This window comes from Notechis scutatus, chromosome Z (genome assembly GCF_049901735.1).
Source record: "Notechis scutatus isolate UNSWTSFEM ecotype Mainland chromosome Z, rNotScu1.2, whole genome shotgun sequence".
NCBI lineage: Eukaryota > Metazoa > Chordata > Lepidosauria > Squamata > Elapidae > Notechis > Notechis scutatus.
Window position 1 is genome coordinate 43437823 of NC_142025.1, and position 25608 is coordinate 43463430.

Genomic DNA, 25608 nt, shown 5'->3' on the forward strand with positions numbered 1-25608 from the left:
TCTGGATTGCATCCTTAGATGCAAAAATATTGTTTTGAGAATGGGTATAAGCAACCTACCCACTTTGGGGTATTATAGATTTTTGCGTAAGTGCCTCTGGCATTTGTTATTCCATCTCAAGAAACTCTCTTTCAGAAATACTTATTTCATATTTTTGGTTCCACCCACAGCTAATGGAATGGGGCAGGGTACCAAAGACATACCAATGGGTGCTTCTGCAGGGGGGAAAAAACCCCTTCAGAAGGTCATGTTTGCCCCAACACATAAGGGTGTTTGTGTATGGAGGCCCTCTGTTTGGCCTTAGGCCAAGCTTGGAGAGCGCCAAAATGCATTATTTGTCTCTGTCTCTCCTGTTCAGCCGGATGCGCGCTTTAGCAATCCCAGTTCCAGGAGTCTGGAGCGAAAGCAAGTCAGTACCAAGCCTGCCAGACAAAAAGCAGCTCCCCTGGGCGAAAGAAGGCGGGCCTGGCTTTTGCAGGCCTAGCTGGCTTCTGCCTTGGCGATCGTTTCTATAGAAGGAGGAGGGAGCGATGCTGCTGCTGCTGCTGGGATGGTTATGTCAGGCGAGAAGCCGGAGAAGGCGGGCGCCGGCGGAGGGAGGAGGAGGAGGAGGAGCAGCAGCAGCGAGAGGATCGCATCAGCTTCAGCAGCAAGAAGCAATGCCGCACCGCGGAGCAGGATTCTGGTTCCAGTCCCAGAACAAACCCAGCGGAGCGGCTCTTACTCTCTTGCTGACAGGTTGGTTCCTGCCGAGCCCCCGCTTGGGCCCAGCCCTCCCCGCTTCGATGGCACAATCCTCCTTCGGCCACGGCCTCCCACACCGTTGCTGCTCATGCCCGACCCTTGCTAAGCGGAGGTCCCCTCCCTGCTCCTCTCTGCCCTGATGCCAGCCTTCTGCCGCTGCCCTCTCTGCAGCGGCACGCTGTTTTTCCTGTACGAAAAGACCCGCCCTTCCTAAAGTAGCTGCCCCGGGAGGGTTAAAAAAAATGCGGGCAAAAAAGGAGGAAGCAGTTGGGATAGTTGCCTGTAAAAGGCATTGCCTTCCCTTAGCCAGATGCCATTCCCCATCCCCCTTTCATAACAGGGCATGTTACAGAAAAATATTTTAAAAGATGTATTACTAGTGTTTTTTTTAACGACCATGAAAAAACAACAACGTCACGAGCAGATTACCCTATAGAGGAATGTTTAAGGATCAACTGATTTTGATCAACTGATGAATGTATCTTTTCTTTTATGTATACTGAGAGTATTTGCACCAAGACAAATTCCTTGTGTGTCCAACCACATTTGGCCAATAAAGAATTCTATTCTATTCTATTCGGTTGGATGATAACACATGGTGTGTTTAAAATATATGCAGAAGCTCCAATAATTTTTAAAATCTTGCATTTCAAAGAAAATATAGAGAAATTTGCTTTTAAAAAAAAACAATAACAACATGTAGGCAGGGGTATTATCCCCACCTTTTCTCCTCCATTTAGTTCTAAACTGTGTGAATTCTGATTGTGTTCTGTAAAAGCTGAAAGATAGAGGATACTTTGCTCTTTTGCAGATCAGACAAATCATTAGCAAAGCTTTCTGTCATTCCTGAGCTTGGAATAACAGGCACATTTTTCCATTCTTGGTTATGTGGATAAAAGCTGAGCAATACTAGCAAATGGAGATGAAAATATTCTGCTAACCAAAAAAGGAAAACATATGTAAATACTTGTCTCAGGAAACGAAGACATAGTACAAAATCTCCATTAAAAAAAAAAAAACCTTGGACGGGGTAAATTCAGAATAACAACAACCTCAAATATAGAATTTAGTTGTGTTTTTGTATCTCCCCACTTGGTTAATTGTTCACATTCTGATATGTGAGGGCAACTGTATTTATGATTAAATAACTGCCTTAAATGTTATGATAAGAGAGCTAAGGATACATAGTACAGGTAGTCCTTGACTTTACAACAGTTCATTTAGTCACCATTCAAAATTACAGTGGCACTGAAAAAAAGTGACTAATAACCGGTGTTCACAGTTAAAACCATTGCAGCATCCCTACGATCATGTGATCGAAATTCAGAGGCTTGGCAACTGGTTCATATTTATGATCGTTGCGCTGTCATCATGACCCATGTCCCAAGTTCATATGTTCACTTTTTGCAACCTTCTGAGAAGCAAAGTCAATGGGGAAACCAGATTCACTTAACAACCATGTTGCTAACTTAGCAACTTCAGTGATTCACTTAACAACTGTGGCAAAAAATTCTCATAAAATGGGGCAAAACTCATTTAACAAATTCTCAATTTATAAATTTTGAGCTCAATTGTGGTCGTAAGTCGAGGATTACCTTATTAACTATTAAAGTAAAAGAAAATATATAAATTGGATATATGTACCTTTGAGATTGGCCCGTTTCTTCAGGTGGTCCATGTTATTCAATTCTGGCTAAACTACAACTCTCTAGAGATGTTTTTTCTACCATAAGTAATTGATATATGAGGCATGCACTATATCTTTGAATGATGTCATTCTCAGTGGACCACAGGTCTTATTTTTTAATTGTGAAAAGCTATTAAAAAGTGAAATTACTATAGTAAATTAATACAAACTAAAAATAAAAGAATAAAATAACAAAGATTCAGAAACAAAAGAAGAAAGAAATGGAAAAAGAAAAGAAAAAAACATAGTAAAGAAAAAGAAATGAATAAACAATTTACTTTTCTCCTTAAACAAGTATAAATAATTTTAGTAACTTAACACCTCTTCTTAAAAGATGACAAATAGTCTCTCCTTAGCATATTTGTAAATAATACTTTAAAATCCTTCATTTCAGTGTTGATGTCAGCAAAAGTTCATTAAAGGTCAGTAGAGATAACAATATATCTATTTTAATCTTGATCAAATAAACTAATTTTATATTCCTTTTACTTTTAACAATTTTGATTTTCAGTTCGCTCAAATAATGTTGTAGAATTTGATTTGTTTTCATTTTTCTTTCTCCCTTCTCAGAGATTTTTACAAAGCTTTACACAAGCTACTTTTGTAAATTTGAATATAGGAAAACGATCCAGATTTTTTTCCTGGATTGTTACTTGTGTATCTCTTTTAATTATTAAAACAAAGGGTAATGTCTTTGTCCAGTGTAGTATCATTATCCATATCATTCTTGTAGCATGTCATTTTTAAATTCATTTTCAGATCAGTCTTGGAAGGCAAAATGTGTTCTTCTATAACATTTTACATACTGTCTATCTACTATGACAGACACTTTTAAGTCAATTTTTCAAAAATATTCTTCAATATGACCAATGTTAAAATATTTTGCTTGATGCTGTATCTATAAGTTGAATCTAATGTTCTTCTCTTTTAACTGCAATCTTTGGTTCCTTCTACTTTCCTCTAGCGTCCTACTCAAAGTCCTATTCTATCCATTTTTTTTCCTAAAAGAATTCAAAACAAAAGCATTTTCCTGTGGGGATGATAGTTATATTTAATTCCAAAATCTTATTTCAAATCTATCTGAAGCCGGAGTCCATTTGTAACTTTGCCAAAAACAAAATTCTGACTCTCCTTTTGCTATTTATTAAAAAAAGTCCTTAAAATTTTGTTTAAAATTTCTTTTACTAACTATTGAAGGAATCTCATCTGATCTTATCTCCAAAGATTTTTAAAAGCTGAAAAGCAGTTAATAAACAATTTCCAAAAGTGATAGAAAAGAAAGTATGCGAACTTTTAAAGATGACCATGGTTTGAGTAAGATGGCTCCTTTCTTGTCCCTCATAGCGCTAAATGTATTCGAGACTGGTATGTTGTGGTCTCCTTGCAAGCAGCAAGTGTCTGGAGCGCTAGTGGGCAATCTCAAATTCTTTCTTCGTCCAGAGAAGAATTACAAAGAGCCACTCAGCTGGCGGTTTGTCTTGCCAAATAGACCACATAGGAAACACAACCAGATAAGTTAATTCTATGTTATTGTAAAGGTACATTAACAGAATCTTGCAAGTATGAAAGTACAATTGTCCCTCTCCCCCCTTTACAGCCTGAGAAGCTATTGAGAGTCCCTTTTATGGCACTTGCTCTGCCCACTATCCAATGGTAGCTATTCTGTCCTTATGTGACTGTGCCCTAGGCAGCATCTCTTCGCCCCATCTCACATAATATTATACCAGGTCTTTATTCTAGTTGTCCCATGCACTGATGATCTGAAAGGAGTTCATAAAACCATTAAATATCCCTTTGCTAGATTTACAAGATTGTTTGATGAGAACTTTATGTATTACCTCTATTTTTCAACAAGCTTTCAGTTTTTAAATCTTGTATGAATATACATAAAATAGGAAGATCAGTTCCTGCAAAACTGAGGAGAAATAGCTTTGAACTTTTGGTACTAAAATCCACAAACTCTTAAAGAAAACTAACCAAATACTTTAATAATTATTCCTTATTCTGTAATTACAAATCACAACAAAGATGAAAAGACTGAGTTATTGAAGTTTATGAATGAGAGCGTTAACAATTTTAAAAAACTGGGTAAAAGAAGGTATGTATATAAGTCATTTTATTAAAAATAGAACTTAGAATTTGGAAAGCAAATTTTTATATTTTCTTATTGAAGTATATACAGGTATTTTAACATGAGTATATGATCCTAGATAAATAAATGAAGTAAAATAAATGAAGTAAATTACAGAGATTTAAAGTTGTAGTATAGTGATATAAACTTTTTTCCTTTATCTCATTCAGCAATGATGTTTGCTTAACATTTCATATTTTTGCAAGATTCTGACACTCATTTGGTTGCATGCAAATGGATATTTGGCTGTAAATATCTCTATCCCCAGGCCTTTGCATTTGAATAGTATGCACCAGAGGTGGTATTCAGCAGGTTCTGACCAGTTCTGGACAACCGGTAGCAGAAATTTTGAGTAGTTCGGAGAACCAGCAAATACCACCTCTGACTGGAGATTTTACAGTATCCTTCCCCTGCCATGCCCACCAAGCCATGCCCACAGAACCGGTAGTGAAATAATTTGAATCACACCACTGATATGCACAAAGAATTGCAAACAATTTTTAAACAATCATGCTCATTCATCAGAACGTTCATTTTTTACAACACCCTTTTATATGATCATAGGAGATTGGAAATACCTTGTGCTCTTGGTCATAAGCTAAAACTAATTTCAGGCCTGGCCTTAAAATCAGGGTTGATTGTATTTAATAACACTTTTATAAGCAGGGTGTGCAAATATTAGCCAATAAGTTCAAATGGAAGGGATATCCTAAGTTAGGTACCTGTAATTCTGGTAATGTTTCCAATCTTTTTTAGGACTCATTCAAATTTTAGAAAGTTTTGTGAACATTATTACAGTCACAGAATAGCTGCTTATTTTAGGATTGGTAAATCATAAATTTTATTGCATAAACACTCAAAAGGATTTCACAAAATACATTCCCTTTTAGAAACCTCTCTCATCTTTCTCTCCTATCTCACATTTTCCTTCCACAAAGTCATATTCTTTCCCCATATAATGCCTAAATGGTTTTTTCTTTGCTTGTTTTACACATGCATATTGCATACATACACATCCATGGATCCTTTTAGTCAGGGGCACAAAATATATACTTCATGAATTCTTCTACAAAAATACATATTTTTGCATAACTTCTGTAATCACAATGTAGCTGAGTGATTAGTATGGGAATGTAGTGGCATATTATCAAAGAAATCAACATACAAGAAAAATAAATGAAAAAGTATGCATAACAGAACATTAGAAAATAATGATAATGCAACACATCATATCAGCCACTGGGAGGCAATATGCAATTGCTCTTATCCTTGATGGGGATTCTTCAGTTAGTTCTTTCTATTGACTTCAAATGTACTTGAGAATTGAATGTATGGGCCATTGCACTTTAGATGATTTGGTACAGTGCATTAACTTCAGGAACTATCTTGTCCTGGAGCTTAGTAGTGTTTGAGGAAAAATATATGGAATCTATCAGAAAGGTATATCAGTTCATTTTTATTTAAGTTATTAATGCAGAAGAGATATGGATATTATTTTAAGCGATGTCCCTTTGTACAATGTTGTAAAGACTTGTGCTTTACAAGTAAATGTAAATAAAGATATGAATAAAGTATAAATTAAAACACATCATATAGGATAACTTGAAAACCAGGCTTTCTTCCCAGACCTGGGATTGATACATGTCATTGTTTAATGGCCAATGTTTGTGTGAATGTTTCTACGTGTTTGTATGTGATTTGTTAGCTGAGTATTTTAGTATGGATTTCCTGTTGTTTTAATGTTGCTTCTATTTTTATGGTTTTGGTTTTTTAAAGTTTTGCATGACACCAGAGTCTACTGGAGTTAGGCAGGCAATACATTTGAATAATTAATAAATAAACTGGCAAATAGTTAAAATTGGCATGTGATTGCTTATGGCATGGATGCAATTTTAACATATATGTAAAGACTGCTTCCATACTTGGCTATAGAAACAATCCATTGTTATTCTCCTGCACCAGTGATAGCAAACCTATGACACATACCTTGCCATTTGGGGTGACATGCTACATCTCCAGACTTTATGGAACTTGTGTGAGAAAATCTCGCTCTTGCACAGTTTCTGGGGTGTCCAAAAATTGTGTGAGCATTCTCATGCAATTTTCTAAAGCTCCAGAGGACCCACAAAACCACAGGTCTGGAAAGGAGCTGCGGATGGAAGAGCAGATGGTGGCAGGAGAGGGGAGGAGATCTGGAGAGGCTTTTTTGTCCAGGTTGAGTGTGGGAGTGATACACCAGCAGAATCAAGACAGACATTTTTTGACTTTTTGACATAAGGAGCCCAAAAGGTTTGCCATTGCTACACAAAGAAAAAAGTATCAAAAAAATGAAGGCAAAAGCTACATGTGGATCAGAGTATCTTGGAAAATGTCTAGAGAAATTCTGATTGAAAGACATGACAATGAGCAAAAGTTGATAAGTATTATGTTGTGCAATGGTTGAAAAACATTTTTTGCTCTTCAGCAAGTATGGAGATGTATCATTATGACAAGCTTTATTGATTTAAATAAAATATATGGCAAAATGAAGAGTCACGAATAATGGACCATTTTGCACCAATATGAAAATTATTGAATACTATTAAGCATTAAGAAACGTTTCGATGAAGTCTCATTCATCATGAATGAGACTTCATCGAAACGTTGCCTAGATACTTCCAATCTTACGCGGGAGAAAACCCGAATAACCAAAGATCCACATGCAATTATCCGCGAGAACCTCAGAAAACATATATATATATATATATATATATATATATATATATATATATACACACATACATACATACATACATACATACATACATACATACATACATACATACATACATACCGTATTTGCCGGCGTATAAGACGAGCCCCCAACATTTCCACTCAAAATATAGAGTTTGTTATATACTCGCCGTATAAGACGACCCCCCACTTGGAGGCATGTTTTCAGGGCAAAAAAGTCATACGCCGGCAAATACGGTAAGTTGTAACACTTGGGGTATTCTGGATATAATTCTTGATTGACACCCCCGCCCCTTTCCCCCAAACTTACAAAGCCACCAAAATGCTTTAGAGGCAGCTTCGCCTTTCTCAGGCTGGCACTCAATTCCTCTCCTTTCTTTGTGACACCGTTGAGCGATCTGCTTTTTTCAGGGAAAATAAATAAATAAAAATAAAACTGGACGAAAAACAGTCGAGTTGTTTCTTAATATCTTTCCACCTCCCCAACCAATTTGTCTCCAAGGGTGCACCACACTGATTGCGACATTAATTATTTCAGAGAGAGAGGGTGGGGGGAAGAAATCTTTGCTTCCTACTGTGGCTTTTTCCTGCGCATCGTTTTTCCCTTGGCTTTGTGGTTGTTACTTCTTACAGGGAGGGATAATGAAATACCCACGCTGGGAGAAAGCGGAAAGGATGTCTATTTTCCTGCTCACTAACTTTCCAGAAAGCGTCGAGTTCCTACCCGAGACTTGCCAAAAGTCCAGTTCATTCATTTGCTACCTTTCTCCAATGAGATCCAGATCTGTTTCCACAACGCGCTTAGGATCTTATCTTATTATCTTATTATTATCTTATTAGCCTTGCTCGGTCCGTCCAAGAGAGAAGAAGGCAGACGGTTTTGCGCTCAGGGAGAAAGGAAAGAGCCTCTCGCTCACGCTGCACACTGCCCCCCTCCACCCCAGCAACGCTTAGGAAAAGAGTTACACAAGCATCCTTTCCAGAAGTGAATCGGGGGAGGATCGAGCAAAGGCTGAAACCGGGAAGAGAAAAATTCCCAAAGAAAATCGGACGAGCAGCATCCCATTCCTGGGAGAAAAACAAAAAACAAAAACACGAACTCTTCCCGAAGCACAAAAGCAAGGATGGCGCTTTCTCAGCTTTGAGCTGCGTCGCTGCTCTCCCACCCCTCCACTCGTCCCCACGTGCGGCAAAGTTTCTGCCACTGGGGGGGTGGAGGGGATGGAAGGAGGTGAGGGATGGGGGCAAAGCCTGGAGCCTGCCTGTCCGCTCGCACGAGCGGAGTGGGTGGGTGGGTGGGTGGGGGAGGAGGAGGAAGAGAGACTCCGGCTGGGCTTGAAGGGGCTTCGCAAGTTGCGGAGCTCCGCCCCGTCGCTCTTGCACCGAGTGACAACAACGTATTTGCCGGCGTATAAGACGACCTTTGTTATATACTCGCCGTATAAGACGACCCCCCACTTGGAGGCATGTTTTTCAGGGCAAAAAAGTCATCTTATACGCCGGCAAATACGGTATGTATATGTATGTATGTATATATATATATATATGGATCTTTGGTTATTCGGGTTTTCTCCCACGTAAGATTGGAAGTATCTAGGCAACGTTTCGATGAAGTCTCATTCATCATCTTCAGGCTTCTGTCTTCAGCTCTGTGCTTCTCAGAGTGATGTGAGCTTGCAGCTGCTTCTTCCTTTTAACTGCTAGTGGGGTGTGACTTGATTGGGTGGGGGCTTGGCTGTGTTCTGATTGGGTGGGGGTGTGTTCTCATTGGTTGGGGTTTTGGCTGTGTTCTGATTGGTTGGGGGTTGGCCATGTTCTGATTGGCTGGAGGTGTGTTCTGTTCAGGTGGGGGCTTGGTTGTGCTCAGGTTGGTCTTAGTTACTGGGGGATTTGAGCTGGTGAGCTGTGATCTTGCTGTTTGGCTTGAGTTCGTGGTGGTGCTGCATCTTCATGGTGGGGGTCAGTTCGCTTCATGTATGGCTCAGAGGGGTTTGAAGTGGGTAGTGATGCAGCTGCAGTGCGGCTTCTGGTCTGTGGTCGTGTCTCATCTGTGTGGGTGTGAGTCTGCTTTTTACGTGGAAGTGTGGTGGTGGCATCTCGTGTGGCCCTCGTGGTGCAGGAGACACCACCACACTTCCACGTAAAAGACTCACACCCACCAGAAGATGAGACACGACCACAGACCAGAAGCCGCACTGCAGCTGCATCACTACCCACTTCAAACCCTCTGAGCCATACATGAGCGAACTGACCCCACCATGAAGATGCAGCACGACCACGAGCTCAAGCCAAACAGCAAGATCACAGCTCACCAGCTCAAATCCCCCAGTAACTAAGACCAACCTGAGCACAACCAAGCCCCCCACCTGAACAGAACACACCTCCAGCCAATCAGAACATGGCCAACCCCCAACCAATCAGAACACAGCCAAAACCCCAACCAATGAGAACACACCCCACCCAATCAGAACACAGCCAAGCCCCCACCCAATCAAGTCACACCCCACTAGCAGTTAAAAGGAAGAAGCAGCTGCAAGCTCACATCACTTGAGAAGCACAGAGCTGAAGACAGAAGCCTGAAGATGATGAATGAGACTTCATCGAAACGTTGCCTAGATACTTCCAATCTTACGTGGGAGAAAACCCGAATGCAGATGATGCCATATTGCTGCCTGTAAACTGTAGGGAAGCTTAAATGACTGCCAGAGTCCACCCCTCTGTCACCTCCTGGGAAGCTTTCACAAGTCAGGAGGGTCATGGGTCTAAAACACAGGTGCTTGCATGCATACTCCCTAGGATCCTGTCCATTTCCTTGGGAACAACAGGATCAAACTGTTTCCAGATAACAGGGCAAGAACCTGCTTCAGGGGCTTCCACCAGGCTAGCAACCACGGCAGCATCTAACTGGAAACAAAGTTGAGTGATTTTGTCTTCCAGAACAGTGGTCACCATCCAGTAGGCTGGGGACCACTGGTGGTCCACAAGAAAATTTGTTGGTCCGCAGAGAAATGTCACCCTCAAAGCATCCTCCAAAGCAATTAATCCAAGCTGCATGGGAACACAAGTTTGTGTTGCTCACGTGGCTCACGGGAACACAAAGTTTGCGTCACTTGCATTGCAAACAACACGAGGTAGTGAGGGGAGGAGGGAAAGGGCAGAGTGGGGGAACTTGCCCCACGAGCCTGGCCTGGCCACTGGGCTGCTTCTTTCCGCTTCTTTCTTCTGCTTTTGGCTGCATGCAAGGAAAGCAGCAAAAGTCTTTCTCTCCCCAAACTCCGCCAGAAATGAGTCTTCAAGGCATCCTGCTCCAAGAGGCTGCGCCAGCGCCACAAGTCTCACAAAGACACATATCTGGCAGAGTTTGGGGGAGAGAAAGATTTCTGCTGCTTCTGCTGCTTTCCTTGCATGAAGCCAAAAGTTTCTCCTCTCTCTTTTCCCCCTGAGAACGGAGCTGGAGATGGTATCCTGCGATCCCAAATAAAGAATGATCGATAGATAGGAAAACAGGGTGGGGAATTTTCCTGCATACTTTTTGGGGGATTTTCCCCGGGTGTCTGGTCTGCGGGATTTAAAATTATGAGTTTGGTGGTCCCTGAGGTCCAAAAGATTGGCGACCCTTGCTCCAGAAAATCTGCAGATTCCTCAGCGCGATCCTTCAGGTGGACCTCAATCTCCTCCTTCCGCAGGAGGAGGCAGCTCACCCTAAACAGGGTCGCTGGGCAATTATCTACAGACGCAATTAGTGTGGAGAAGTACTATATTTACACTTGACCACACAGATTGCTAAGAAGTAGGCCTTAGTACGTCTCCTCATGCGTTTTATCCGTCTCAGTTCCTCTGTATACCACGGGGAACAATGAGATCTACGGGCAGGGAGAGGTCGCATGGGTGCAATCCTATCCAGAGCCTCACTCACCTTCCTATTCCAGCTCAGTTGGACTGCACAGTAGATCTGTAGTTATAACCCCAGCTCCTTCAGGAGTGCATCTGGGTCCATAGGACATGATACATGAGAATGGAATTGCAAAATAAATATATAAAGGGAAGATGAATGGATGAAAGAGAAGGGAAAAATTGAGTCAATTGTAGTTGAATGAATTGATGAGATGGCAAGGAAAGAGAAGCAGGAAAGGAGAAGCAGGAAGTTTAAAGAACAAAATATATGAAGTAATGCAAAGATAATGATAAATTTAGCTATATTTTCTTTTATATCACATATCTTTAATTTCTTTGTTTTATTATTTCTTGCTCCTTTCTTGTTTTCTCTAACAGAGATTGTGGGAATTTTTTGATATTTTCATTTGCTGAGGTTTTGCCATCCGAATTATGGCCACTCCTGTGTATTGTCTGAGTACCGTATTTGCCGGCGTATAAGACGACTTTTTTGCCCTAAAAAAAATTCCTCCAATTGGGGGGGTCGTCTTATATGCCGGGTCGTCTTATACGCTGGCAAATAGTAATTGGGAAGCACTGCGGCTGCCCGTGGCTGAGGCACTTTTGCGCACCGTGGAAACGAATCCCGTGAAGCCGAAAGGAGCAGCCAGCCTTCTCCCAGCTCCCAAGGAAACGAGGCTCGCACCGCCCGAGCTCCGCTGAGGTATCCGGCTGGGGCTGTCAGGAGTTGTTACCGCTGGCGCGGCTCCGTGCGGCTCCAGTCCCGCATTGCCTCGGGAAGGGAAAGGCAAAACCAGGAGCCGCTGCTGCCATTGCAAAGCGCCTCTGCGGCTCTTCCTTTTGCCTTTCCCTTCCCGAGGCAACGCGGGACTGGAGCCGCGCTGAGCCACGCCAGCGGTAACAACTCCTGACAGCCCCAGCCGGATACCCTCAGCGGAGCCCAGGCTGTGCGAGCCTTGTTTCCTTGGGAGCTGGGAGAAGGCTGGCTGCTCCTTTCGGCTTCACGGGATTCGTTTCCATGGTGCACAAAAGTGCCTCAAAAAAAAAAGTGCAAAAGTGGAAGGCGTGCGGAAGAGGGGGCGAGTATATAACAAACTATATTTTGAGTGGAAATGTTGGGGGTCGTCTTATACGCGGGTCGTCTTATACGCCGGCATATACGGTATATCAAAATATGTGCTTGTGTGTGCAATGTGTCTATCACTGCGTGGAGATTGGCTCTTCTTTTATAGGGTTGATAGGGATATCAACCCTATAAAACTCCCATGCTGTTATATAATTAATGAGAACAATGTGAGGTTCATAGATTGGTTTTGCTATAATTTGTACAATGCTTGTTTTTCCTTAGTGTTTCTACAATTGTATGTCCTTGCATTTTTTCAGTCATTGTGATAAAATATATATAGTATCCTAGACCAACTTGTTAAAATTATGTCTTGATTCTAGATCAGGGATCTCCAAACTTGGCAACTTTGTGGACTTCAACTTTCAGAATTCCTCAGCCAGCCGTGCTGGCTGTGAAATTCTCAGAGTTGAAGTCCACAAGTCTCAAAGTTGTCAAGTTTGGAGATCTGTTCTAGATGGTCAGCAAATTTAGTTTACCAATTAGTTATAAAAAGGTGTAAAGGTCAAAAGTGTCATGTATTAATGAACTTGAGTAATAATTCTGAAAGTCTGTTTTAATATCCTGCTGAATTTAAAGGAATGATTTGACATAAGAAAATTATTATCTTCCTTTGCTTATTACACAGCTGAATAATGTACTTGTCCTCAGTCATAATCAACAACTTCTAGAACTGTGATGAATTTTAATAGACATATGCATATAAATGAATGGTCCACCCACAGATTGTTACTAATGTCTTTTGCCAATAGCTATCAACCTTCCTTCCAGAGTCAAGGCCCAACTAGCAAGAAATTATTCTTTTATTATATGTAAAATAAGTTTAACAATAACAGACAATTGATAGTCTCTGAACAGGTGGGGTTGGTGGTATAGAATTTTATTGCCTTCCTTGCAATATGGACTAGAAGTAGTAATAACAACAAATAGATTACAGATTAACAGAGTTGGAAGGGACTTTATAGGTCATCTAGTCCAGGGATCCCCAACCTTTTCGACGCCGCGCCCGGTTCCAGCGTCAGCTGGCGCGCCGCGGCCCGGTTCCGGCGTCAGCTGGGCACCGCCATCTTTTTGACGAAAAATCACTTCCGGTGGCGTCACGGAAGTGATTTTTCGTCAAAAATGGCGGCGCAGCGCTTCTGGTGAGCTTTTTCGGGTAGAAATGGCTTTCTACCGGAAAAGCTCACCAGTGCTGGCGCCGCCATATTTTTTGACGAAAAATTGCTTTTTTACCAAAAAAGATGGCGGCGCCCAGCAACCAGCGGCCGGTAAGGCTTGTTCCGCTGCCCGGTACGGTCCACGGACCGGCGGTTGGGGACCCCTGATCTAGTCCAACCCCCGCCCAAACAGGAAATCCTACACATTTCTGAATAGAAACTACATCTCTAGTTAGTATTTTTACAGAAGAAAACGAAAGGTTACAAGAATTTCTGTAAGTATTCAACCAGTAAATGTTCAGCTCCATCCAATCGCCCCAACTCTACCCTGAATAAGGACTACATAGTCATAAAAAGGGATTTTTATTTTACTCTATAGAATGAGACACCTATATATAGGAAAATTTGAGGCAGAAGAACTCTTGTATATTTTCTCTTATTCTTTTCATGAAAAGGGCTGGAGCCCTACGTAAACAAGAAGCAGTTTACATCTGTTTACTTTGATAACTGGCACCTCTTTTATCAGTTTGAGAAGTGATACTCACACTTAAAACCTGATATTTTTCAAATCTTCCATATCAAGTTTCATATCTATCACTGGAGATTTTAAAGAAGAGATTGGACGGCCATTTGTTTGGAATAATATAGGGTCTCTTGCTTGAGGTGGGACTAGAAGACTTCCAATGTCTCTTCCAACAACTTTGTTGTTATTCTTTATTCAGCCTTAATTACCCTGTGATGCAGAGGCTAATGTTAACTTTCCTATTTCTACAGTTTTCTTACTCACTGGGCAAAACACTTTCAGATGTGGGCAAGTTGCACGTGACCTCATAGTTTCTCTTTCAGCAGTGTGCACTTGGGATGCAGTTTTAAGTTTTAAAATTGTATAATTTAGAAATAGACTTTTTTCATTAACTTGTTTCACTGGTACTTTAATTATTAGTCATCCCTTTGGGACAGCTTGCTGTTTAAACTAACTGTGAAATTACTCATTAAATAGCTAATTAATATTCCCTGTTACTTTATTGTTTTGTCACAGAGGCTGTCTGTAGTAATCAAGATACTAACAGCAAGCAACACTGGATATATTTTATCAATAGATTTATTTTTCAGAGATCCCCAATGTATAAGATGCTTAGTTCTCTGATCTGTGTGTGTTTTAGCAAATTCTGCCAGGCAGCTATAGGGTCCTAATGTTTCACATTCATTCAGTGTCTCTATGTTTGAGCCAGAGATTAAATTATTTTAAAAGATGGTTCGATTAGATCAGGGATAATTTGGGCATCATCTCTTCATCTACCTGAAATAAGTTTGTTACTCAGCGGTATGTGTGGTATACAGACACTTTTCTGAAGATACACAGGCTGCTATGCCCTCTGTCTTCCTCTCCTCCAAATCTCTACTATGATAGGTATTTCTAATCTCCTATTCTATCAACATGGTTTTCATGGAAGCTGAAGGGAAAGTTACAGGGACTTAAGGACCTTACAAGTCTGTAAGGGGCATACCTAAGCGCACCAATGTGCCTACCGTCCCTGTCTTAATGTTCCCTTTTATTCGTATCTATTTCATCATGTTTATACTTATAAATATTATCAAATGCATGCTTGACTAAATAAATAAATAAATAATAAATAACTACATCCATGAGCTTGTCCTTCTGGAGGTATGTTTTTTTGTCTACTGGGTTGTAGAAAATTTCAATCAAAATTTCAAGCTACTGTATCCAAAGCTACTTGTAGAACCAACTGCAGGTGAGCTACCCAATTTTTGTTTTTAAAATGGTTTTATGACTTTACTCTGAATGCTGCAGATTTTATGTAATTTATTCAAAACATCAAAAACATGTTTTAAAGTCAATGTTTCAAGAAAACAAAATCTCAAGACAAAATGTTATGGGTGAAACCAATGTTTAAGAAATATGTGTGAATTTTAAGGAACCGTATTAATGTTAGGTTAACAGTAATAGCTCAAACTCCATTTTTGAGATGAATTGGAGAATAATTTAAATTTATGACATCTTTAAGTGATCTGTTCTTAGTGTGTTTTTTTAATGTCAGGAATGGCTTAAACGGTCATCTTTACATTTCTTTGGAAACAAAAATATTCAGTAGCTATTAGTATCTTAAAACAGATTTAGTAACACTTCTTAAAAAATATCAGCATTTATGAATGTATCAATAAAGGAGACTATTTGTAACTCAGGGTTGACATGAGGGATCTGTAGTGCTCTCTGAGATTGCTTGTTTTCTTGCAGACGTTTCATCACCCAAACTAGTAACATCATCAGTGCTAGTTTGAAACATCCACAAGAAAACAAGCAAGCTTAGCGAGCACTTATCTATGAATTTTCCTCTTATTCTCCATAGTGCTTCTTGCAAGAGCCAGGCAAGGGTTAACTCCTCCAAGCTTGAAGGATTGAGTCTGTCAAAGCTGTTAAGACCTGCCTCCATTGCTAGGAAACCCAGTTTCTATTCAGTCCCTCGCTTGGACTAGATGTGTCTGGCTTCATCTCTCGCAGTTTTTCAAAGATAACATTTTAATAGGACTTCATTTTTTTCTCAAATTCGGCAGGCAGGCTTTCTAAAAATCAGATAGAGCCACCGCTGAAATGGGTGTGACAGGCTCCGGCCCCATTCTACCCTCGTCGCCATGCAGGGCCTTTCCAGGTCAAGCGTGTGGATAGCCACAAGGCTAGCGTCCAGCAACAAGATGTAGGAACATCACTCCACAGGAATCAAGCTGTGGGAAGCTTAGCTCCAGCCTACAGACACCGTGGTGGATACCACACCTCATGGCAGGACCGGCTGGAGTAGCTGCGAGCCCAGGCAGCCAAGGCTGCACACTCATAGCAGCAGTGAGCCCCACCCTCATAGAAGAATCAGGAGCCATTGAGCAGCGGTGAGTGAAAATGGATGGCGGGCCTCCATTTCAATGTGGAGAAGGCCCAGTTGAAAGGCCCCTTTTCCCCCTGGACTTGGGCCCAGCAAACAGGCTTACTGGGTGAACTGGGGCAGGCTCCTCAGTGAATTAACCGATTATAGATAAAATTAAAAAGAAAAAGGAAAAGAAGAGGAATTAAACATGGCAGTAAGGCCCAGACTCTCCCTGAAAGAAGGACCCATTCTAGGGTGATTTCAACCTTCCAGTCAGCAGCCAGAGGATCAGCAAAAAAATTAAAGGCCAAAGCTGTTGTCTCTAGGAAGCCATCCAGAGCGGAAGAAAGGAGGCATAGGCTGGAAAAGCTCATCTCCAGGAGCCAGAAGGAGAAGAAGAGACAGAAACCAGTTTCTTCCATTTTAGAAGTTCAGGAAATTTCCCTCCAAAATTCCCTCAGTCTCCAATTTCTCAAGGAGAGAGGCCTGGTTGCCAGAATCTGTCTCCAGATGGTGCAAGGGAGCAGGCTCTTCTATCTACTCGGGAAGGGAGCAAATCTGCCTCTGGGACCATAGCAATAGCAATGGCAATTGGTGGTATTTGCAACAATCTATCCCTAGAAAGAGGCCTGTTGCTGAGGCCTCATATACTCCTACTGCTGCAGGCCTTCACACAGAGTGGGAAGACATTTCCCCTGCCATCAGACAGCTTATGTCCCAAACCATCAGGCAGGAATTTGCAGAAACCCTTCCAACTACTCTGGACGAAGATGGAAGATTATCAGAAGTCAGTTTTGACCTACAAGGCCTACAGGAACAACATGCAAGGGGACGATTGGAGCATAGTGGGTCCTCAGTTTCAGAAGAAGGTGAGGTACGAGATCAGGACCTTTCTGAGGATGAGGGCCTTAAACCAGAATTACTTACCTTCAGAAGCCTTTTCTGCCCCACATTATTCAAATCCCTGTTACCTAAGGCCAATAATGCTGCCTGCATGGAATCTTCTTCCAGCACAGAGACAGTTCAGTAGATTTCTGCTCCATGTGTCACTCTTTTTGTAGAACCAACTATGCAGATGGACATCATCCCATCACCAAAGTTATTCCTGGACGTCATATGTAAACAGTGCTCTGCTCCAATATCAGGTCCCTCCCTTAGTAACAACGACTGAAAATTTTACAGTGTAAGCACTGATATGGATTCGGCACTTCAACTGCCTACTGTAGATGCACCTGTGGTTGCGCTGGCCTCCTCCTGCACCTTACCAGCTGAGCCAGAGGAGGCGCTTAAGACTGAAAACAAAAAGACCAAACAGATTCTTCAGTGTTCATATTAGGCAGCTGCTTGGACGGTGAGAGCGTCCACAGCAGCTTCATTCTTCACCAGGAGAGGATTCTGCCCGGAGATGTCCGTGTCCATCAGGACATAAACACGGTGGCAGCTGCTGAGTTTTCAGCAGATGCCACTCTGAATGCAACTCACTTTGCTTCAAAGGCGGTGGCGTCCTCTGGAGCGGCCTGGTGCATGCTATGGCTTCAACATTCTGGATCTCAAACGTCTCAACATCTTTGTGGCATACAGAAAGTTCAAGATGCAGTCACTGTGTTCCATCCTTCAGAGCGTTCGAGAGGGCGACTTCCTCACATCTATTGATTTGATGGAAGCCTACCTTCACATCCCCATTTGGGCCCCTCACTGTCGGCTCCTCTATTTTATTACAAGGGTCGGCATTATCAATACAAAGCCCTTCCTTTCAGTCTCTCATCAGCTCCAAGGGTCTTCAAGATTTTGGCAATCCTGGCAGCCTTCGATCTCTCCCAGTGAGATTGCAATGTTATTTGAATGACATATTAGTCCAGTCATCATTGGAACCCCAGGCCAGGGAGGATCTGCAACTCACCATTCAGGTCCTGCAGGCCCATGGCTTCTCCATAAACATCAAAAAAGCCAGTTTGTCCCATCCAACCGGCTGTTGCATCTGGGGGCAGTAATAGACACCCTTTCTTGCAGGGTTTTCCTTTCCCAGGACTGCCTGATGAACCTACAGGCAATGGCAAAACAGATAAGGATGGAGAGAATGGTGACCTCTTGTCAAGGTTCCTGGGGAAGATGGTGTCGTGCCTCAACATAGTTCCCTGGGCTCAGACCTATTCCAGGACTGTAGTGGTTCCTCCTGCCATATCAGAAGGCAGGCAGGAGCCATTACTTAGTCAGGATCACTGTCCCCCCCGGGTGATCAGGTCTCTGATTTGGTGGTTATCCCCGGCAATCAGCAGGGGGTGTTTGTTCCGGGAGCCTCATCACCTGACCATAACAACAGATGCCGGCTTATTCGGTTGGGGTGCTCACCTCTTTTCGGAAATGGCTCAAGGTCAGAGGACGGAACATCAACTGGCTAGAGTTGAGAGTTGTGTTCCTGTCACTCAGACAATTCTGGAACAGTGTGGAAGGGGCTCATATCCTTATCCTCATGGACAACATTGCAGCCAAAGCCCACATAAATCGACGGGGCACTCAAGATCTCTCATGAGAGAGGCCGAGAGGTTAGGCCTCTGGGCAGAATGACATCTGCTGTTCATAAATGCATATCACATCTTGGGAGTGTACAATGTTCAAGCTGACTGGTTGAGAAGGACAAAGATGGACCACTCAGAGTAGTGGCTCCATCCATCTCTAGTTCAGGAGATGGTGGACCAGTTTGGCCTGCCGGTCGCAGACTTATTCGCCACTCCGGAAAATGCTCAACTGTCAAAGTTCTTCTTCCCTACCCTAAGGGAAGAAGGAATCAACACTCTCAGGTGCCAGTGGCCTCTGGGCCTGTTGTATGCCTTCCCACCCCTGCCACTTATCCCCAAGGTGTTAGAGAAATTGTTGGAGGAACGGGCTCAGGTGTTGTTTGTAGCTCCACATTGACCGAGGAGGTCCTGGTTTGCAGATCTCATGGGGTTGTTGGTGGCCCGGCCCTGGAGGATTCATTCAGCAGGATCTCCCTCTCCCAGGGGGTTCTGGTGCACCGGACCCCCAGTGGCTACAGTTGACCATATGGAGATTGAGTGGAGATCCTTGAGGGAAGTCCATATCTCCTCCAGGGTCATCCAAACTATTCAGGCCTCAGACGACCTTCAACAAACCGCATCTACGATGCTACCTGGAGGGCTTTTTCTGACTGGTCATCTGGGTTGGGGATTGACCCTTTGTTGGCTACCATAGCCCAAGTCCTGGAGTTCCTCCAGGACGGACTAGACAAAAGTCTGGCAGTAAACACCATCTGTCGTCAGGTGCCAGGGAGTCTATCTTCGGTTCTGTTGTGTGGTAAGATAGACTCCCTGACATAGAAACCCATGGTGCGCAGATTTATCATAGGAGCTGGGTCCAGCTGTAGTTTACAGGTATCCCACCTGAGACCTGGCTAAAGCTTTGTTATCCTTGTTACCTTCTTATCCTTGACAGAGGCACCTTTCGAACCTCTCAGGTCTGCCAGTTTGAGTTTTCTTTCTTTCAAAGTTTCCTTCTTAGTGGCTGTCACCTTGGCAAGATGTATTTCAGAACTGTCTGCTCTGTCAGTCCAAAAGGACCTAGTATTTTTCACCCTAACAAGGTGGTCCTTCGACTGGATCCTACATTTCTACCTAAAATAAACTGGTTCCACAGGGCACAGGAGGTTGTGTTGCCGGACTTTTGTCCTAATCTGAAACATAGGTTGGAAAGGACATGGCATACTCTGGATGTGAGAAGAGTTCTCCGGATATATATTAAGTGGACTGCTTCCTTCAGGAAGTCAGAGTCACTCTTTGTCTCATTCCAACCAGCAACTTGGGGGAACAAGATCTCTCCATCTACCGTGGGTAGATGGATTAGGTCCTGTATAGCCAGAGCCTATGAATCTAAGGCTCTTTCCTAGCACACTCTACCAGGAGTGCTGCCACGATGGCGGCCTGGGCCACGCAGACCTTGCCAGAAGAGGTCTGCAGAGCGGCCATTTGATCTCCCTCCTTTTATAAAGCATTATAGATTGGACTCTCTTACTTAAACTGACACTGCTTTCGGCAGACGTGTGTTACAGCAAGTACTTTCGGAGCAGGGATCACAGGACCGGATGGCTGCCCTCCCATAGGACTCTACTTTTTGGTATGTCCTTTGCCTGGACTCTTACAGCAGCACTATGGAGAAGAGGCATTGGTCCTACCTGAACACATCTTCTCGGAGTGCTTTGGAGAAAGTCCAGTTCCACCCTGTGGACCATCCGGTCTTGCAAAAGGGGGAAATTGTTGATGTTTTTTTTCTCTTGCCTTGTCCTTGGTTGTTTTCTTGTTTTTCCAAGGTAAACAGACACGTAGAGTCTGTTTCATTGACTTAGCCGAAGCTGGATTTCCTAGCAATGGAGGCAGGTCTTAACAGCTTTGACAGACTCAGTCCTTCAAGCTTGGAGAAGGAGTTAACCCTTGCTTGGACTCTCTCGCAGCAATCAGAGAAGACGCGTTCAGGTAGGACCAACGCCTCTTCCTTACCATGTACGGAACTGAAACATTGTGTCTGAACATTAGACTATGCTGTATTATTAGGAATTCTTGCTTAGCTATAATAAACTTACCAATATTCCAGTATTTCCAATAACTTCCATTTCCCTCCTCCTTTAAGTTAGTCAATTGAAGCAATTCCATCCATGGCTTGTTTAGTATTATGTATGAACTAAGAAATCTCTTTTGTTTCTCTTTTAAAAAGCCAAAGATAAGAATATGCCAAATGAAATATTTTCTGACTTATGGCCTTTGACCACTGAAAAACAGTTGTCCCAGTATTAATTTATTTATCTTGCATTTGTTTTACTTTGGAAAGCTTTTTTCTTACACCCTGCTGCTGGCGTAGACGGAATGATTAAAGGGAAGACAAAGTACATCATCAAATATATTAGCAATAGCATTAAGGCTACTGAGAAAAATGGTGAGTTTAGGTATTTAAATGGGATGTTTCTATTTTCTGCAATATTCTGTGTGATAAATCACTTCTGTTGTGTTTTACTGACAATGTGTGCTACAAATATATAAACATCTAATCTTCTAAATGTTGTTTTCCTCATTCTAATTTTTTTTTGTTTGCTACTAAATTTTCAGTTAAACATTTTGTGGTTTTCCTCATTCAAATAATAGCTCCATGTAAAAATATTGTGCATTCCTCCTTACTGGCATTTCCTTAACCACATGAGTAAACTGGTGAGTGAGATAATTTGTTTAAAATGCTGCTTATTCATATTATTCCCATTTATAGATCTTGACTTAATTCATTTTAAATGTCAATTAGGGAAAAATGTTCCTATCATTTTAGGCTTTGGTTTGAATTTTTTGTGATAGTTAGCTATGTTACATAATTTTTTTAAAAAATGAAAAGAAAATTAGAAGAATATAGTGCACTACTCTGAGAATAGCTAGATTGAAGTATGGTTTGGGAAAGAAATGTTTCTGTAGAATAACTACATATTGGCTCAGTTAATGAATTAGATACAGTAATGGTGTAACTTATAAAATAAAATAAGGCAACTTCCTATGACAAGGCAACATTTCCTGTATTGCAGTAGGAAAACAGACCATCCCAGAAAACTGGAATGCAGCAAGATGGTTTGTTTTATTGGCATGTGTGGAGTGACCCAATTGAAATAAGAGTTAAGAGTTTCTTGAGTTAGTTTAGGATATGAACTCTAGAATAAGAGTGGTGCGGGGTGGTGGTGTCTAAAGGTGAAGACGTTTGCCTCCTACTTGGAAGGTTGAGAGTTCAATCCTAGGCAGGGAGAGATATTTCTTTATCAGGGTGCAAAGAGAAAATATCTGCTACAAACTCTATGTAGGTGTTAGGGTGGGCATTTGGCCAGTAAATACTCAGTTCCATTCAGTCGCCCTAACTCCACCCCGAAATCAGGGATTACAGGGTTGTAAAAAGAACTCTGTGGAATAAAGCAAGGATTTGTACTGTAGGAGACATTGCACAGTGGGGTGCAATGAGTTGATCCTGCAAGCATGACCTTAATGTGCTTGCAGAATTACACAGAACCCCCCTCCTATGTTTCAGCTTCTCTAGATCTCTTCTCCCACAGGAGACAATGGTTCCCATCAGCCAACTGATGATATTCCAGAGCATATACTTGGGATAGAAGAAATCACTAATTAAAGATTTTTTTGCATATCTAAGGCTCACGTGGAAGATGTGGATTTGGTGTAGCCAACCTGCAGTGTTCACTCCTTAGGCTTACCATTAGGTAATTTCATTCTGAACACCCAATGGACTATTTGTCAAACCCCAAAAACTTTAACCTTAGACTGTCTACTATTGACCTCACCCCTTTCCTAAGAGGTCTGTAGGGGGCGTGCATAAGCGCACCAACGTGCCTACCGTCCCTGTCCTATTGTTTCTCTTATTCTTTTATTTTTCTTATATGTACCCATTTCATGTATTCACAACTATGTATACACTTATACTTATTATCTTGTAAACAATTGGCAAATCAAATAAATAAATAAATAAAATAAATTTGTAAAAGCTTCTACAAGTTATCAGATTTCTGTTAACGACTTGTACGTTTCTTATCTGTAGTCTTTGGCTTAAGACAGAATGAAGAAACATGTCAGATTTGCTCCTAACCCAAGCAACATATGAAAAAACTTTGTTTCCAATAGGTATGGGTTATACCTAAACATTCATATGCTTGACAACTCATGCAGGGCATTAAAGGACCCTTAGATTTATAATCAGCTGCTTAGTGACCATGTAAATTTGTGACAGGCCCAAAAATTATTATCCTGCCCCTTCTACGGTTACATGATTGCAATTTGAGTGCATAGCAACTGGGCTACATTTATGGCCGTTTGCAACATCCATTGTAGCATTGTGGCTACAATTTTTTTAAAAAAATAAAAATAAAAAACCAGAGTTTACTTTTGATTTCTGGCAAAGAAAAGCCCATTGCAGACAATGGGTTTGCTTAATGACAGAGTTTCCCTTAATGATTATAGCATTCACATTATGACTACAGCATTTATTTTATGACCAATGTAAAATCGGGCACAGTCCTGAGATAATTTGCTTAATGATTGGCATAACTTATTATCAAAATTCTGGGCTCAATTATGGTTGTAAGTTGAGGACTGCTTATATTGGTTGATTAATTGAAAAGTTTTGCATTTAAAATAGGTTTTGCTTTACCAAAGATGGCTAGGTATCCTAAGTTGGTCATTAGAATTATTCTTCACTTTCAGTGGAGTTGAAATTGAAAGTAGTGTTCTGACCCAAACCTTGTTTCAGGAATATAAACAGAGGTAAAAACAAAACCTTTTAATGGTTCTCTGCGAATTCCATTCATTCACAGCTAAAAGGCTATGAAAACTAATTGTCTCTGATAAAAACGAGCCTTGCCAAGGTTGTGCAAAGCTGCCAAGAACACTAGATTAAATAGCCAAGAACTATTCAAAACAAAAAGTCTCCAAACACAAACCAGGATAGTCCGAATGTCCACAAGGCTTGAAGTGCAAGAACTTCTTTGCTTCCTGCAAAGAATCCCGGTCTCTCAGGCTGGCTTTTATCTCTTAAGGGAAGGGCCATTATCTTGTAGCCTTACTCCCAAGTTGCCCATGCTACTGCTGCTGCTCTTTCCTTCGAGCAGCCCTGCGTGCACGCGCACTGGGCACAGGGTCCCTCGGAGTCCTCTGCATCACTGCTGCCAGCCTCCATAATCTCCGAAGGCAGCATTCCACTCTCTGATAGTCCTGGCCCCATCCTTGTATCACAAGCAGGCCCCTAATCCAAGGCCCCGCTCTCTGAGGCAGTTTTGTTATATGTATGAAAGATTAAATAACAACTTATTGTCCACCTCAGAAAAAGTCATAAATATTGCATCTAATGAATTATGTATTTCAATTATTTTAGACATTACACATTCTGTGTATCTTTCATTCACTGAAGGGGTGGGTAATGGGGGGGTTATCTACATATATCTTAAGACACAATGAATAGAAAATAGGTATTATCTTCCAGGTTTGTTGAATGTAATAACCTAATTGTACTAGCTTTTTACTACCACTTGTTAGTAACTTTTATTGTTGAACTTTTAGAAGCCAACTAAAATTTTGTCCTCTTTTATGAAGTAGCAGTTCTAAAATATAAACTCAGTCTTAATATAATAGAGGTGAACAAATGATAAAAGAAGTTTATGAAATGCTGATGCAGTTGATACTATAGTCATGATGTGGACAAAAATCAGAATTTAATTTAATAGTTCCACATTATTTATGTTGAATTACTGAGAAATACTTCACTGGAATATTTATTACATGAATGATTTTAGATTGATTGATAAGACATTTCAATGAGAGAAAAAGTTAAAGAATGTTTTTCCATTAAACTTTTCCTCACAGTTTCTTTTTTTAAAAACTGCATTTATTTTTTTTAATTTTATATAGATTATTAATGTGTTCTTTACACAGTCAGCCAGATATTCAGACTGGCTTTGTCACTATTTACTTAGTCCTTCCCAAGAACCTGAGATAGGCAGATATAGATTATTATTATTATTTATTTAGATTATTATTTAGACTATTTAGATTATTTTTAAAAAAAAACCAAGAAAAATAATACTGAAAAGAGAAGAAATAAAAGCAATATAAAACTTGCATGTAAAGTTCTCATAGATATATATTCATATATGAAATTTTACAGAGTTTTAATAAAGTATAACCATAGATTTAGTGCACTTAACGCTTATTATTCATACTGATTATAATGCAGGCTTAAAAACAGTGGGATATATATGCCTTTTTAAGTGGTAGCGATCAGAACTGTGCCCCCAACCATTTCCTCTGAAGTTGAGAGATGCTTTTGATGAGCTGGAACTCATGAAGGAATGCAAGTTGCATTTGTTATCAGTTATCTATAGTTCCTGAAAGATTGATCATAAAATATTTTTAACAAGAGGATTGTCAGGACTAAACAATGCATTTAGCCATAAATTACAGGCTTTCTGAAAGTTCTTTCAAACAGAGCCCTCCTTTTGTTCCACTTCTCTGTGTTGTTTACTTTTAACATACTAAGAGTGCAGTAACAAGCATATTTGGAAATAAAGTTGATTGCAATAACAGTCATTTTATAATGACTACATGAATTGAGAAATACAGTACCATGAAAATGCTTTTCTTCTTTTTATCAAACTAGTCAAAAGATGTAGCTGCTTTGAATGACATGTTTTGCTACATACAAAGACTTGTAAATTGTTTCTTGGATTT

General features: G+C 41.1%; 1 protein-coding gene across 5 annotated transcripts in view; it reads left to right on the top strand.

Annotated features, from left to right (window-relative positions):
* Positions 1-518: 518 nt before the first annotated feature.
* The window catches only part of SGCE (sarcoglycan epsilon), a 52109-nt gene continuing 27019 nt past the window's right edge, over positions 519-25608 (top strand). For 2 of the 5 annotated variants that reach the window (XM_087947708.1, XM_087947709.1), the window contains exons 1-2: positions 574-738; positions 21182-21286. In XM_087947708.1, the coding sequence (XP_087803834.1) occupies positions 660-738; positions 21182-21286 (184 nt within the window). In that variant the 5' untranslated portion in view covers positions 574-659. Of the gene's footprint in view, positions 739-21181; positions 21287-25608 lie in introns of all 5 variants that reach the window. The other 3 variants (XM_026675670.2, XM_087947710.1, XM_026675671.2) reach the window with 3 other exon arrangements.